The following is a 17,884-nucleotide window of genomic DNA, read 5'->3' on the forward strand; positions in this document are numbered from 1 at the left end:
TGGCCTTGCACACACATACAGTACTTTACAGCAGTACCTTACAGCATTAACACATTCTGACATTCACTCTTAGTATTCACAATATTGAAATCCACAGCAACAGTCACTATTCCATTGCGCCAACTTTTGGTATGTAAATCTTATTTTTACATTGAACCATAGAAATGATGTTGACTATTGCATAACATTTCTTTAAATCACGAGTGGGTTGTTTCAAGTCAGCATAGACCATTTCTCTCCATGTTTATATGATGCAGCAGCCAAGCCACTGAGCAAGCTGTTTCAAGCAAGAGGGATAAGCTGTCTCTTAAGCCTGTGTTTGTGTGTACAGTAAATTTCAGCTTCTGAACTCCAGGGCCAATTTAAGCCAGAAGGATCAGTGGTCCCATTAGTCTCTATTGTTTGAACTGTGTAGTTACTCAACTTTTGAGCACACAGCAGCTTGTTATGCTGTTGTTGTTAAGTTTAAATGTGAAGTTCCACATGTCACACTTAACCTTTTTGTGGAGGACACTGACGACAACAAACACTGATTGAGAAAAAGTGGTAATTGGACACTAGACAATTATTATTGAAATGTAAGTGCATCAAGATAATAACCCCAAAGGCACAGTTACCATTTAACTTAATATTCAAGAAAGGATATAAGAGACTATCCATATAACAAGAGCATTTAAACTATAACCCGTGTACATCCTGTCATTGACAGCTTTATATAAGTAAGATGCCACTAGCAGATGACCCTGAAGTATCCTTGAAGGTCCTCGAGGGATCTGTAGAAATGTGTGGGTGGCTATTAGATTGGTAGTAGGCCATATCTCTGCTTTCCTGCTTACCTTGCTGACTGTAGTCAGCCATTGTCTGCAGCAACAATATTTACCAGCTTCTAAGTGAGGCAATATTGGCTGTTTGCTCTCGGACCAGACACACTTTGGCACCAACTCCAAGGAAATGGCATTAGAGATACTGACTGGAGTCTGTGCACCAGCTGAGAGATGCTGCATGGAGCAGTTTTGCACTTTTTGCATGCTGCAGCAGACTATCAGCGGGTGGCAGAGCCATCAACCTTCTACCTTGGCTGCAGCTACACGATCATTGCACCGCACCATCTCTCCATGCAGATGGATGGCCATATGAACAGAAAGGGAAGACTCAGCAGAATATGATGGCAGCGCTAATAATCTCTACATGACTCTGCTGCTTCTCTTCACATTGTCTTCTCTCTGCATCACCCAACCTCTTATCTGCATCCTCTCTAAATTCAGGGTACAATGCTAGTGAGTCCTCAAGGGCCTGTTCACGGCCAATTCAATGAAGCGCACAGCTACAAAATAAAGGTGGAGCTAAAGCATCCTGTGCGCCACTTTAGCATTGTACAAATTGTTCTTTGAGACAGTTAACAGCCGGTGTTGCCCCTATGCCCATGTACAAAATGTAGTGTCTGAATGTCCAGCCCAGAGCTATACATTAGCTGCTAGCTCTCACAGTATGAGGCACATCAAACACTGTAAAGAAAGTGTCCTGCCATAAGGCGAGAAGACATTATATGCAACCAATTCCTATTAGCCCACCTGTCCCTGCCTCTGTTACAGTTATACTATGCTGCAGTGGCCATACCACATAAAAAAGGCCAACATGTGGATTGCTCATTAATATTAAGTTTTACGGCTGATTAATTTCAAAGTGGTGCAAAAGCCCGGGGCACAGATGGCAGTTGTTGACTTTGTCCCCTGCTCAGGGGACGGGGAGTCAATTATCGGTTGGTTGCACTCAAACCTAAGTCAGGAAGTGCTGGCATGTGGAGTCGCGGGGCAGCAGTTTGCCCTTCTGATCTGGAGGCAGAGGTGTGAACATGCAAACACTTTAGCTGCTCATAGGCACCAGTTTCTGAATAATCTCAACATGACAGCATATCTGTATGTCTCAGTATGCCCAAGCAAAGTGAGCAGCCACTCCTGGATTCACTGCAGTTTGCTAGAAGCTTTTAATTCATTGAGAAAGCATACAACCCCTTTTAGAGAGAGTTGAGTGGAAATTATTTGTGGCCAAATACACAAACCAAAACTAAACAAAATTCTTCACATTGAATACCCCCTCAGGCAAATGTTCATTATATGGGAGAATATAACTTTAATGAGTCATATGCAATCAAGTCACTAAAGTATTATGTAGAAAGTGAGTATTGCTTGGTGAGGTGTTTTTACAGTCAATTACTAACTTATAATTATTGATGCATGAAATGGAGCAATTACATCCAGACCTCATTTCACAACAAACCACATAGTGGTCGGCCTTTCATACACACTTGCTGTACATCTCACTAAATATTTTAGGCAATGGTAACATCAAGTACATTCAAGTGCATTGTTCTGTCAGTATACACATCATTTTAAGTATGAGCTTAACTCCAACATTATCTTTGGCCTTAGAAAGACTGATTACTTCTTCTGAGCAAACGGGTTTGTCCCAAAGCCAGTAAAGAACCCAGACTTTAATCTATAATTTCACAGTCAAGGACGCCTCAAGCTGCACCATTTATAGTCACAGCAAAACTGGCGTTATCAAACTGTTAAGTATTCGCTTACGCCTTTTCATACTGTAAATGACCTCAATATTAGTGTTAATCAGTCCTTCCCTGGAAAATGTACATGAGAACACCCAGGGTACTGCCATACTTTTTTCATCTTCGCATATTTGTGTTTCAAGGGAGTCGGAAAAACATTATTCAAAGATGATATCCAGAGCTGTTGTTATTTACAGCCACAAAGTAGCCTATATAATGATGTCCTATTAAAAACAAAAACAGAATCTGTTAATGAATGATAATCCTTTCTGTGGACCTGTAAAAACAAGTCAGGCGCTGTAACGATAACCAAACAAATATGTGGAAACCTTTGTAAAATGTTTGTTTTGTCAAAATTCATCGCATGGAAATTCTCTGTTGAGATAACAGAGAAAAGGAACATTTCAGTTATTAGGAAAATGAGGACTTGAGCAGTGTATTATTCTGTCAGTGGGTCATCAAAGCCGCTCTCTATGTTTGGAGAAAAAAATGATTACCATGGATACAGGATGGAGACTTTTATCTCAATCTCAACATGTGGTAGAAAACCCAAAGCATAAGTACCTAATGTAGGTCAGAGCTACCGATATGATGCAGTAAGAGTGTTGACTTTCTCTTAAGGTCTTTTACCTACATTGCATTGAGTGTTTTTCTCTTCCAAGATTCTAAACTGAATTGCTTGACTATAATTCAGATATCATTCAACACTCCAGTTAGTCATCGCTTTTATTCCTTCCACCAGCAGTTTGACATCTCTTTTCTTGAATCTGTGATTATATGCAACCTTAATACATAAACACTAAGGCAATGTAACGATGATTTGAAGCCAATGCTATTTTCAACCCAATGATCAATGATTATACACAACCCAATGATCAAACATTTGAGACAACTGCACTATCTGGTATAACTGTGCACAACAGCCCCAAGAATGAACATAATACCCTGATGTGTTTTTCTTTATTCATCTGATTATTTTAATATAAAAAGTCAATATATTGTTTTTTGTGTGGACGTGTCTTTGCAGTTGAATCCCTTTATTCCTCATATTGACCCCTGTTTACTTCCTCTGAAAACATCATGAAACCAAACCGAAGAGATGCTATGAGCGTAGATGAATTACCTTGGCGAAAAACTGTAGAGGTCAAAGGTGATGTTCCAGTAGCTCAGTCAGTGGTCAGGACAAGGATTTGACGGACAAAAATTGAGTGAGTAGTGAGCATAACATGACAGGAAGCAAAAAACGAATAGGCAAGTATATGAGAAAAGAGGAGAGGAAATATTAGTGCAGCACATTTAACTCAAATGATTTCAGGGGAAGGGGGAATGTTGTGATCAGGTGGCTGGGAAGGAAAAGCAAACCAATAGACCCCATACCTTGGCGATTTAACATCAGGTGCGCCAGACCTTGAGGGAAAGAACAGAAAAAAGGATACGAAAACAGGAAGTTCATAAAGAGGTTTGGGAGAACAAAAGCATTGTCACAATGTTGGACTGCAGTTTGTGACAGACATCCTGGGGTAGGTACGGATGTCAAAGTTCAAACTAAAATAGAAAGGGGAAATCAAACCAAAAACAGACAAACATCTCAAGGGAGGAGAGGGAAGGCAAGGAAAGAAAAAAACATCTTGATCGGTGCAACCCTTAAAGGTAGTTGCTCACACAGATGCTTTTTTCTAAATGGAACACATACTGTATGTTTACTTGATGCAGACAGCGTTTGAGATGTATCAAGGTATACATTAAAACCTGCTTTACACCTGATGTTTAAAAAAGTTGTAGTGACCTCTGATCTCTAATGGGGCTCCACAAGCTTCGCTCCCTCATCTCCACTTCTCCGCACAATGAGCCTATTTAAGCTTCTAGATGCCAGCGTTTTATGAAAGGGCACAAGTGACACTGTTCTTTATCCTCCAACTCTTTAGCTACTAACTATCTCACCGCTGATTTACCATCTAAAAGGGCTCGATAGATTTTGTGAGAGGAACACAACGAGTGTGGTCCTTTCACAGAAAGACATAACGAACGTCATGCAACAGATCAGCCAGCAATGACCTGCCACACCTGACATTTTGGAGAAGACAGCAGAAGAAAGCTGAGACAAAAAGCTGCACTAACAATAAAACATCACAAAAACATTCAGCCAAGAACAAAATACCACATCCCACCTCCATATTGTGTCACACCGCAGGGTTTAGCTCAATACAAGGGTCTGACTGCAGTGGCCGACACTTACAGGACTTAATTGTGTAACCTTTTAAAACACTAGGCCAGTAAATCCAAAATAGATGTAACATGACATTTATACAGTTGGAGTACAATTACCACCAATCTAAGGAAGTAAACTATGCGCTGAAACCCATTACTCTCAGACATGAACTCCAAAAAATGTCAGGACAATGGGGTCTGGACCTTCTCTGGACTTTGCCAGAGGCCTAGGAGATTGTCCGGGTCAGATGTTTTCATAGCAGGAAAAGTCCAGAACATTCAGGTGATGTGGGGCGTCTTCTCAGATAGAGATATTTGTATTCTTTTTTTTTCAGTTCTACATCTGTTGCATGTTAGAAATCTGATCAACGTGCCCACTCACTCTGGTGACCTATCTGGACAAGTTCCTGCTGTATTCTCACATCTCTCTCAGAGATTCTCTTGAGTTTTTACGAGGGGGCTAGAAGGAAATACTCCAGGGCCCTGGTGATTTGCTTGGTTAATTATAGCCCCTTCTGGATAATTTCAGGAGAATATCAAGAGTTCAGTGGATGTCTGAAAGCAGTGAGAGAAACAGACAAATATCTCAATAGGCACATCTCACCTGCTCCTGTTGCCAAAAGGGAGATGGAGATGGGGATGACACAATGCAGCATCTCTGCTGAGCACATGAGCTTCACACAGCCAGCAAAAAAACAAACACATCTCATCAGTGCATTAGCACTCAGAGATTCTCATACCGCAGGTCCCAGTTCAGTCATTAGCTAAAACTTTATGGAGGGGCAAGTCGCTGCTGCACAAATCTCCTTCACACTTCTGAACAGGCTGCAACTCTTGATGTGGAATGGACATGATTACCCCTGGGAAGGTCTTTTGTCTGCCAACACGTAGGCTTTTGTTATAGTGTCCCATTGCAAAGTCAGTGACTGAGCCTCTACTTAGACAAGATTCGCCCACAATCCTGTCTTCATACCAAAGAGCCGCAGTGTGCACCCCCACTGTGGTTGTGTCTTCCACATGACAAGCCAACTTCATGTAAATTATGCAAGCTCTTCTTCCCCTCACTAGCCCTCTGGTGATGTCATTCTCCCTAGATGTACTAAGATCAGACTGGAAATGAGCTTGTGCACCATCTTCTTCAAGTGTCTGTTACCTCATTCTAAAGCTTTAAAAGGTACATGCTAAAAAAAATGCTAGAAAGACAACACAAGATTGTGAGCCTTCTCTGACCAATAGAGCAGGAGCGATGTCAGGTAAGAGCTCTATCCATCTGTCTTTTCTACAAAAGGGTAGGTGGGTAGGCTGCCCATTGTCCAATTAATGACCAGAACCAATCACAAAGCCAGAAGCCATTGCTTTGTCAAGTGGAGAATGCCCCAGTCGAATCCTTCACTTCAGTGATTTCTGTGTAGCTGGAAAAAGGAGCTTTGACCTGGAGAATTTTTAGCTAAAATGACTGCAAACATTTTTGATTTTCGTCAAACACTGGGGTGAGGAGAACTGACCTGCATCCCTGACTAAAGCGCCTCTGACTAATGGGCACTGATGCTGGTGATCAAAACGGGTCAGGGTGGGAAACACTTGAAAAGAGCCTCAGCCAACAACGCAATCTTTGACTTTGGCTTCAGTTAGATAGAAACGTGGATGAGGAGCTGTGCCATTGCCACCTTTGTAATCGAGCAGCCACCAATTGAATATGCTCATCCGGTTGAGCCTTACATCCAAAGCCCACTGTGTGGAAATGCAGAGATGCCTGTAGAATCCCATTAGAGAGGAAAGCCTGCTTGAAAATAAACTACCTCTGCTACCAGTAATCTTCTGGTTGTCTATTTTTAAATAAGAGGCACCTATAGCGGCACAAGAATTCCAGGGCAAACAATAATTTATAATGATGTGATGGACAATTATATTTATTAAAATGTATACATGTTGCTTTTAGGATCTTTCTGACTTGGTCTTCATAAAAATATTTTGTACTTTTGTCAAAAGACCACTGCTGTCGTCTGTTTCAATCTGTAAATTATCTGATTTAGTTTGTGGATCTGATGTCACACATTGAAACAATGTGAACAGCAACCATTAGTAACGTGTGAATACACGTTTCTTTACTCGTCTGCATATGCTGACCTTGAGTAAATCCATATTAAATCATAAACTGAATGATGCTTTGTGTATTCAAACATCCGCCGACAACCCAGCTGATTATGTTAGAGCTGGTTTGAACACTGACTGATGGAGGTTTGAACCCACAAAGCATTTTCTGACCGGTGTGATTCAGTGTTGGTTTAACAGGAAAAAAAGTTAGCTGGGGAAAGGATGACACAATGAGCGATGATAGTATTCTAAAGAGGGCTGCCATGTTGGCTAAGATTTGCTGTAGCTTAAAAATATTGACGTTAATAAATACTACTTTAGAAAAGAAAAAACTTTACTTATTAGGGTGCGCAACATAACTTGAAAAGCCATATATTGACAGGCATGTATTTATTTCCTTGTGGTATTTTATTGGCCTCCTAAACCTCTTTTGATTTAACCTTTTAACTATCAACAATTCCCAGAAAGTGCAATTTTTATTAACAAAGGGTTTGAAATTTTTAATTACAGAAATGAGGTAGAGAATCAATGCCAGAGTGGTTGTTAAGAAGCTAAATTAATCTTGATGTTTTTTTTCCTTACTGCTTATTACACCATGAACTATTACTTCTAACAAGAAAAGCTCTGCTATTTTAAATGCTTTAATGAATAAATATAGTGAAATATCTGAAAAGCAGATGTTGAAGGACCTCTCAGTCATTATTGGGACATTAATTAGCAGACATCTAAGAAGAAAGAAACACTGCACGAGGATTAAGATTTGCCATATTTGTTTTCCTAGAAAAGTACAGTATTATGGAGCGTGCTGTAATGAGGGATTAGATCAAGGTCACTGCTGCTGAAAGACGGGAGCCCACCAGGACCCAGCCTCCCTTCACTCAAAGATTTCTGTGCTTTATTAGTCATCCCTGTATTCCTAGTGTGCTACTGCTCTTACACATTAAACAATGAACATGTGTGTGCACTTGGCATGTGTGTGTGGTGTGAGGTTGTCTTGTACGTTTGAGAGATTTCTCTGTATTGTATCTGCCATGTGAGGTGGCTTCCCTTATCTCTTCTTTACAGACCTGTTTTTTCCTCATTTTTTTTTCAAAGGGTGCTGCACTCTTGCGGCACTAGACTGTGCCCCACTGTGGTCTTTGTCCACTCGGATCGACGCCAACCCACGTGCTGAGTACTGTAGAGGAACAACTCCGGAGACTCACCTGCTGCGGCCCAGGGTTTCACTGCCTTAGAGCAGTTCCTCAGACAAATACAGATAATTCCTGCACCACTTAAAACCCACAGCCAAGACCAAATATAGCATATGGGTTACCATCGTAGCCATCGTAGTCTGAAGGGAGTAGGCGATTTTGCTAATGCACACATTTGTCTATTTCTGTCAATGCAAGGACAACAAAGACTTGCAGCTGAATAGCACGTGGAGTGGTTTGAAGGACAGAAATATTGTTGTTCTGCACTGGGAATTGTCTCCATGTCAATCGTTAATCCAATAAACATTCTGATGTGCTCTCTTTGCAGCATGTCATTTAATAATGCGTGCCTTTTTGCTGTGAGCAGATCTATACCATCTCTGCTCATATTTAAGAATGATGATCACTTGTTGTGAAAGAGTGCAAAAATGAGACCTATTAACTGATACAAACAACTGCAAATCAAAGTCACTAAGTCTTAGAACATATATGTTTGTGCTGTCATTAAATCCACTGTATTTACATGAAGACAGTAACATTTTGCGATAGTTTAGTCTATTTGAAAGTGTCAGAGGCAGGATTTTGGAGAGCAGGTGTACACAGGTCTATGCATTTGGAGCTGGTAACAGTGATTTATAATGTGAAGTGGTTCAGTGCACCTTGTGCTCGTCTCCGGAGCCTGTTGGCTGCCCTTTCACAGGAACCAGCAGTCCTTACCGGGGAGATGGATGTCTCACCCTGATGCCAACTAAACAAATCTCCCTCCTCGCTTTCAATCTTCATCTCACATCCCATGTGTGCACCTCATTAGAAAACAATCCTGTGTAAGTATGGTCAGTTAAAATGTTGACAATTATGTCTCTTTTCCTGCCAGAGGAGATTTGTGCCTCTTAGGAAGATAATTTTATACGCACCTATGAAGAATCTGTTATTATTACAAATATAAATATAATGCAAATATCATTATTATTTGATGACTGTCAAGGCCTCAGTACTCAGTTGTTACCAGAGGATTAATGTCATCATGTCCACATACTGATTTTAGAGAATATAAGACTTAATCTTTAAACCAAACAGTAGTTTACATGAAAAAATAGGCACTGTAGCGAGAGAGGAAATATACAGAAGTTATAAATAATTGAACAAAATATTTATGTACAGTCAGTTTCTCTGTATATGAAAGCTCCCCGTATTCTGAGACACGCTGCACTGCAGACCTCTCCAGTCACCTTGAGCCCACTGATTATACATACAATCAGCATTCGGCACATTAAGCACTTCCTTAGTGACCTTGTGACCAATGATAGAAAGTCTCCCTTTAGCTTAATTTGTTGGATGTCAGAACTGCAGTCCAAACTGACAATAACAACCTGATAATAACCAAGCACTCTCTCTCTCTCTCTCTCTCTCACACACACACACACGGAGGCTGTGGTAATAGCCTCTGCAAATAAGAGCATCACAGCACACAAATTATACTCATCATTATCCTCCTTATATAACTCACTGTCTTACCTTCCACTTCTTTCTGGACAGCTGCTGGAGAATCAAGAAAAAACAGACGTGTTTAATGTTCACAGAAAGACATCCGCAGTCCATTAAAACTGAATTAAACAATGGATATTTCATGTTTTCTTCCGTGTCACATGCGTGTGGACTGACATGTTATACCAGAGGCTGTGAGTCCGGTCATTTATTCTATTGGTATATGTCGGTTAAAATAACTGACAGAAATACTGGCATTAAAACCCATAGTCTTTCTCTGACTTACAATTACAGGTAGAAAGGTGGTAGTTAAGGAATAATTGACAGACATCTTGCAAAATAATTTCAGTTATTGTAATGTGTTAAATGTATATTCATTATTCACTCCAGTATTATTAGATCACTTAAATAAGGTATGCATATAAAAATGCAGGTTGTGATTTAAGACTGTATTATTAGCCAATATAGTGATGTAGCGATCAGCAGAAAGTGCTTATAATGAATGCAATAAAAAAAGAACATATGGCTTCCAGGTTGTGAGTGCAGTGTTTAAATGCGGGAACCTCTGGCTGTATAACCAGTAGGGTCTCCACCCATGACCCCTGACCTTGAGGACGATGGCTGCAGAGCTTCAAAGTCAAATGTGTATTAATGACTAAAATTTACTGAGAGGGAATAATAAGTAGACACAGCCTTCGTAGGTGATGACGACAGGATGTGCGTATGTCTTATAAAAGTCTTTAGTCTGCACCCGACATTGTAATGTGAGACCAACAGCCTTTCTGTTTTGTCGACAAAACATACAAATAGATGTCACATTATGAAGATGTTATCCTCTGTGACATTTGGGGGTAATTAGAGAGCTGGACTCACACACCGAAGCATTTCATATACATGAGTCAACTCACTGACTCCATAACTCTTTCCTTCGTGTGGTGTATAATTTAATATTCTATGTAGAGTTAATCAGGGCTGTAGTGGTAAAGAAAAAGGTGGGTAAACTATAATTTTCTTGTTGCCCTTGGTTACAGTGTCTCACATCGGAAGGACAGCTGATCTGTTTATGGCTGTTAAAAGGGAAAAGTCCACTGTATGTCTGTGTCCTGTTTTGATGAGTTGCTGCATCACATGGAACATTTATACTGACTGGAGGGACCAACAGAAACCTGGTCAGTTTGCAACAGTGACAAGACTTTGAGAGTGTGCAAGTAGCGAGTGCTGTACGCTAAAGACGTGAAAGCGGGGTTTGGGTGCCAGGCAACAGTGAGAAGGACTGGGGGCAAGTTGAGGTTGTGCTCTGAACTGTCATATAATTCTTAGTAAGCAATGATATTCAATTTGAATCAAACTTTGAAAAATTGGACAATAATAAGTGAATAAACCACCATAGAAACGTGTTTTTGTATTTAAAAAGGTACGTAAACAGCAGTAATGGTAGTTTACTACAGCCACTGGTGTTAACTATAATATCTTAGCTGTAGCACAAAGCCACAGATCAGCAAAACAATATTTCATAGGTCTGTCCCCAACTCACACAAAAACAACCACAACAAACACACAAAACAGAATTTTGTCACATTTTGTGTGAAAAAGAAGGATGGTATTGTTCTCACCTTCATGGCAGTACCTTCCCCTGCTGCTGGTATTGATGCAGTCACATAGGACCTCTCCTTGGCTGACGGAGCACAGGCCGTTGCTGCAGGGAGAGTGTGCTGCGCATATGTACTCCAAATCACTATGAACAGCTTGACCGTCCAGCAGCAGTGGAAGCGCCTCTCCCAGTTTCAAATTGGCTATAAGGCCCTGGAACGGCGGCTCATATTTAACTGTGCTTGACGTCAGTGCAGAGAGACGCACGTCAGGCGGGATCCCGCCCACGTAGAGGTCGCTGGCCACAACCATCTCTTTCCTCTTGGACTTCACCTCTGCCACTTTCTCCTCGTTGTCCACCACCAGCCTGGTCTCTCTGAAATTGCGAGAGAGGAGGACTCTGTGCCACCGCTGGTCGTTGATGCGTGTCTCTGTGTGCAGGGAGGCTGGTTCAGCACAGTGGATGGTGAAGCGCACCTGGAGCCTCCCGTCTGCAATAAGGAGCTCCAGGAAGTCGCAGTTCCCTCCGTCATCCAGATAGAGCACCAGGGCTTTACTGGCGTTGCTTTTCAGAATAAAGCTGAGCTCACCTGTTGTCTTGGCATCCCACTGGCCGTAGCGTGTCCACTGACCAGGAACCCCTTCATACTCCAAAGCTATTCCACTAAGCACCAACCCAGCTAACAAGAGTAACCAGGAAGCCTTGCCTTGACCCCAGCCCATGATGAATACTATCTATAACTTCTGGCTTCCTTATTGTCTCTGATCCAACACAGCTGAGGATGAAACTGCTATCTAGAGTCTATACTTCTTTTTTTATCACCTTCAATTTTTCAGAAATACAAGTGCAAATCCCACATGTTTCTTTAGCCTCGAATGACTATCCTGATTCTTTTTACCATCTCTCCGTACGCGACAGAGTGAACAAAGGAGGCACATCGCAGAACACTTTGCATCTACTTTGGATCAGCTAAGAAAGAGAACAAATAACACAAGTGAGCCACAGTACTGCGTGTTTCCTCGTCTTCGCCATCCAATGTCTTGGCCTCCATCCAGTACTGTTCCTGTCAGTTCTCCATGGGCTAGCTAGGCATGCAGCCTAGATGCAGCCGCCAATACTCCTCAGCCTCTCAACATCCTACGACACAAAAGAAGAACATGTAATGAATAGCTGGAAAGATTATTAACTTTTTATTGTACAAATACATGGAAATGATCAACAGTCATTTTGAAAAAGAAATTAAACACCAACTCTAACACATCATGAAATGGCAGAGAGGTAAACAATTCATTTGGATATTTGTGTTTTCACATATAGACCCGTGGAAAATTTCAGGAACATGTCCAGACTTTAGTGAATGTCTGAAAGCAGCTTCGGAGATGAGAGTAAAACAATTGCTATTATTCTAACATCAGTGGAATCACAGTTTTGAAGGTAATTTCAAACAGCATGGTGTTGACGGTTGGATATCATTAAGCAACAGCCTAGACACTCAGATATCAGGCCATCACATTGATGCTTTGTCCAAGTTGTACCTCAATCCTGGCATCTCAATTTGTGTCTTAACATTTGGGCAGAGAGGCAAAACCCATTCGCACTGATCTTACTGAGACCTGCGCTGATTTCCAAGAAGCTGGTGGGAAAAGTCTGTTTCATAAGCACCCCCACAGATGTTTTGCTGCAATGCATGGCCTCACTAACTTCAGTGATGTTGAGCCCCTTAAGCCCTCTGCACTCCCCAGGCTCAAGCTAAGACGTTACAGCTAAACAGCACATGCAGGCCAGAGGCTGGGAGGGAGAGGAGAGGAAGAGTTCCATCTTAGAAACCAACAAACAAACAAACAAAATTCAATACTCCTTGATAACAAAGGAGTTTATGTGCCTCCCAGGCTTGAGCACACAAACCATGTTAACCAGTCTTTGGCTTAACTGGAAACCTTCTCGGGCTCATTTCTATCAGGCTGAAAGCAACAATGTGAGTCCAATCATCCTGTGGAATTATGTCTGGGGAATCTGCAAATATTCTAAGAGACAAAATTTGTATTTAAAGGATAAGACTGGAGTTTATTTATCTTTTCATTATTAGCAATCATTTCCCTACAGAGAACAAAGCCAATAATGAATCTATCCTACAGACAAGTATTGTGTGCATAGTCACAGCCTGATGTAGCTTATTGTGCTTCTGTGCCAAAGAACCCGTCTCCATCCAAAACCCATTAAAACCACATAAAAGAGTAATACCGTTGTGTGATCCAATTAAGTGATCAAAACCAAAATCAGCAGCTACAATCTATTACATCCACTTTGCATAACTGAGTGGTACAATGCTGTAGATTTCAATGATGCCTACTGTACATGCTGCATACCAAACATCAGACATCTGACCCAACTCACAATATGCTTGATGTGGAGAGGTTGTACAGTGAATGTTGAGCTTTCTTCTCTTAACATTCACGAAATGTACCAAAGTCACCCAGTCTCCTAAGAAAGAGAAAGAATACAGACGCTGTGGCAGTTAACATTCAGGGTGTTGATCCATTCAGTCAATCTGTCTGCGATAAATAGGGACAACTGTAAAGAATGTTAGGTTAAAGATCAAGGTTTTGACACGAACCACAGACAGCTAATTTGTCTGAAAGCGGGAAATAATCTTTATGTTATGTTAAACAGAGTAGTTCTTCCTCATTCACAGATGGTCCCCGGCCAGAAGCAAAGGCATTTCATGCAAGTGTAACCCAATTTCATCTCCGCCACAGAGAGAGAGATATAAAATGTGTTTTGAGTCTCTGGAGCCTCTATTGGTTCTCTTGCTGATGAGGGACTGCCACAGTCGGGTTTATTCGCCGAAGGTAGACATCGCAAGAAAGAGTGCATCACATCAAATTCACAGTTCTCATCACAGTTTCTCCCCAAAGTATCAAAAAGCTCCAGGCTGGGAGAAAACCCTTATAGCTGTATCCTGGAAGGTCATAAAATCTGACACCCTCCTCACAGGATGAATTGCAATTTGCCGGGGCCAGGCGCGGTGTGTGAAATGCTTCTTAGAGCCTGTTGGGGTTGTGCATATACTGTCAACTTCAGCTGCTTTTTCAACAGACAGAAAACCAACATGTTAGTATTTTTTGTATATAAATAAAATGATACATGTAGCATAAGGTGCTTTAAGCTTTGGGATGTTGCCTGACTATTTTCCAAAAATCTTCCATTTACACTAAATGAATAACATTAAACGGCATCGAGACGTCACTGAACAACACATAAATGCACCATCATTAGTAGAAGTAACCCAAATCAAACTGCAAAATATTTTATACAAACACTAATTTTTAATTAACCTCACGCTTAATTTTGGTTAATTTGCTGCAACACAACAACAGCCAATTTAATATCCTGCTACCTGCAATAATCATATAGAGAAATGTGTTAAAATGCACATAAATAAGGTTTAATCGTAGTAAAAAACCTAACAATTGCATTTGGCCATGGGCTATGCTGACAATAGCTCCAATGGAGATGTATTGCCTGTAAATCCGCCTGTAACTATGACATCGCTTATGTTTCTTACAGTGATTCCCAAACTCCCTTTGCTCACATTAGTTCCACAAACACTAAGAATGTCTCAGGGACTATTATGCAAACACACACAGGGCAGATGAAACATGCAAAGGTATATTTGTCAATGGGGCTTTGTGCTGCTAGTCTGGCAGTGCCATTTCCATTTTACCATTATTTATACCCTGTTATTACAATAGCAGCCAATGACGTGTATTCGTGGTAATCCACATTATATATGAAAACCATGATACATCATTTCTTTTCTAAAAATGATAAGGGCAATGGTGAATTATTCACATATGATCACAGGAATATTATATATATACTCTACAAGCAATGCAGTGTACAGGATAATAAAACATTTCCTGACAGTAAAGTCTGGGCAATGAGGCTTCTGAGGCACACAGTTAAAACAGGCTGAAGCTGATCAATATATGAATCTATAAATGATATTGACATAACACAAGACTTGTTTTTTTTTTTATGTACATGTACAATCACCTTTGTCGTCCCTTACTATAAATTATAGATCAGTGTCTCGTACATGAGTGCATGCACCCGGTTTAAGTAACTGCCCTTACGGGTAATGAGGGTGGGACAATTTTATCTGTCAACACTACACCTGGCATTCTCTTGATTTGACAATTTTGACCCAATTGTTGCACAAGCAAATCCTAGACCGGAGGAGAAATCCGAGAGCAGAACATTGACACCGGCGTCAACCTTCATCCCCAAAAGCTCTCAGATATCTTTGTCTTTCATAGTAGACATTTTCTTGTGTATGAAACTTCTTCTTCGTCCTAAGATATTTGTCTTCTTTTTTCAAATGTTTGTGTCTGTTGCGGGTTAGAAACTTGTGAAGCAACCAATTGCTTCAGGTGAAATCTTTGGATAACATCCAAGTGTATTCTCACATGGGCTCATTCTGACTTTTTTTACTAGGAGTCTGCCAGAAAAAACTCCTGAGAAAGTCCAGAGCAACTGACTTGGACATTTGTGTTCTCACATACAGCCCCTGCAGATGATTTCAGGAGATTATATGGAGTTCAGTGCATGTCTGAGGGCAGCTTTATTAGCAATAAGCAAGGAATTACTGCTGCTAAAAGTCAAAAAACTACCCCAGAGAGGTAAAGCTGGTAGATGTACAAGAGGTTCAACAGTTAATGAGTGTGCATGAGCAGACACAAACAGACTCAATGATACAGGGAATCCATGAATCCACGTTTGACACAGAACAACAGGGATCAGATGATACTAATGTTTCGATTGAACACTGTGCATTTCTCTGAATAATCAGTTAGTTAACAGGTGAAAGAGTACAACAGGAGGTGGGCTGTGAAAGAAACAGCAAACACTTAACTGCCCCAATTATGCAAATCCGACAATTGTATGCACTTTGCTATGCTTTGTGTGAGGCAATCACTTTTAGGCAGAATCAAGTTTTACACAAGCACAGCACTAATGTTTTCATATGCTACTGTAGCAGTTACTTTATTTATTTTATGTTATCAATTTAATACACCTGGGTATGTTTGATTTAACAATATGTGAGGTCACAGATTTCTTGTTGAAAAGGAATGTTACGGCACATCAGGCATTTTAAGTCTACATCACCTTCGTGCAAACATTAGTTTCTCTTTATTGCTTTAATGAACTGTTCCCATTCTCTTCTACTTAATACCTGAGCAGGTTCTGGGGGTTACAGTGCAGAAGAATGCAGCATTTGTCCCCCAATGTACGGCGCATTTATTGTTCCCCAGCTGTTAAGCTCTATTCTTTTCACTCATCAGTTTTCCAATTAGAGGGCCAGTGGAGGTTGAACGCCCTGTCATTCTCTAAATGGAGCCTGCACGGCTATGAAAGCAATTCCAATAGACCTATCGGAGCAAATTTGAGGAAAGCCACACTCAATATGCACAGCCAATCTACTAGAGGTATGGGTCTGTCATGGGTCTGTGCATTGAGGAAAAGTTGTGCTAGAAGTAACGACTTCTCACCACACCTCTGTAATCTTTTACCCCCTCCCCCTCAACCTTTGACTCTATAGTCTGAGTGATGCTCGAAGCAAAATAGGGCACATTTAGGGAAATGACTTGCCAATGTAAAGTAGAAATATCTAATGACTTATCTGCAGCATTTTGGCAGAGCATTTGTGTGCACATAAGATTCCCTTTGACTGTGCCGATGCGATTCTAGGAAAAGTAGAATGTGACAGAAATAACCTGTATTCTTTGATGGGGTGAGACTCAACTCTTGAGTTTAACTCCCAAGTTTATTCTAGCGCTCCGTCAGCTGTTAACTCAAGTCTGCAGAGATTTCATAATAAGCTTTTCTATTGAGGCAGAGCAGCTCGCTCTTTGCTGTGAGTGATCTAATCTTCCATCTATGGTTATATATTATCATCCTGACTCTGAGCTAAATTAGTTGACTTTTATCAGAACTAGTGAACCACAGAGAAACAGGAGTCAACAGCACGACTCAAAAAGAGAGAACAGGTTTCCAAATGCAAGGTTTTTAGCAGGGAGTTTGGAGAGCAAACATTATCCAAAGCAAGACGAGACAAAAAACAAGGTCGAAATAACAATATCTGAAACACTTGACTGAGAGATGGAGATGAAGTGACACAAGGGGCAGAGAGCACACAGCGAAAATGCACAAGGAGATAGGAGAGAGAATTAGACCCAGGTTAGACCCAAAGAGCAAGAAACACACAAAGACGGGGGAGTTTGAGTTGAAGGTTACGCCGGCTGCACACTCGAGTTCAAATCTGAACTGATTTTATTAACATGGGAGACATCAGGCATAATGACAGTTTCAACCAATTTTTAATCTTTTGAATCCTGAAACACACACACACACACACACACACACACACACACACACACACACACACACACACAACATGAACGAGTCGAGATGCATGACCAAACACCTTAAACAAACGATTTCTGAGTGGCGATTCTAGAGAGCTCACAGAAACCTGCGTGATCCAATGTGACTTCAAAGTAAAAACAAACATGGAGGAGGACCGTCGGCGTCGTCAGTTGGTTGTGCTTACATAACCAACAGGACATATTAAATAAGCTTTGCTCATACTGTTGCCACAATTTCACAACTTTATCCTCCTTTTTCCTGTGCACCTAGTATTGGAAACAAAATATCTTCTTTATGCTGTAGGCCCATTTTTCAGTTCTA

At 40.9% G+C, this 17,884-nt stretch overlaps 1 protein-coding gene across 17 annotated transcripts in view; it reads right to left on the reverse strand.

Annotated features, from left to right (window-relative positions):
* The window catches only part of nrxn2a (neurexin 2a), a 119,300-nt gene that overhangs the window by 81,796 nt on the left and 19,620 nt on the right, over window positions 1–17,884 (reverse strand). For 6 of the 17 annotated variants that reach the window (XM_069539895.1, XM_069539894.1, XM_020086158.2 and 3 more), the window contains exons 2-5: window positions 11,157–12,271; window positions 9,574–9,597; window positions 3,941–3,970; window positions 3,687–3,698 (exon numbers count right to left, since the gene is read on the reverse strand). In XM_069539895.1, coding sequence (XP_069395996.1) covers window positions 3,687–3,698; window positions 3,941–3,970; window positions 9,574–9,597; window positions 11,157–11,856 — 766 coding nt within the window. In that variant the 5' untranslated portion in view covers window positions 11,857–12,271. Of the gene's footprint in view, window positions 1–3,686; window positions 3,699–3,940; window positions 3,971–9,573; window positions 9,598–11,156; window positions 12,272–13,528; window positions 13,607–17,884 lie in introns of those variants that run through there. The other 11 variants (XM_069539896.1, XM_069539897.1, XM_069539893.1 and 8 more) reach the window with 6 other exon arrangements.

Source organism: Paralichthys olivaceus, chromosome 15 (assembly GCF_024713975.1).
Source record: "Paralichthys olivaceus isolate ysfri-2021 chromosome 15, ASM2471397v2, whole genome shotgun sequence".
Classification (NCBI taxonomy): domain Eukaryota; kingdom Metazoa; phylum Chordata; class Actinopteri; order Pleuronectiformes; family Paralichthyidae; genus Paralichthys; species Paralichthys olivaceus.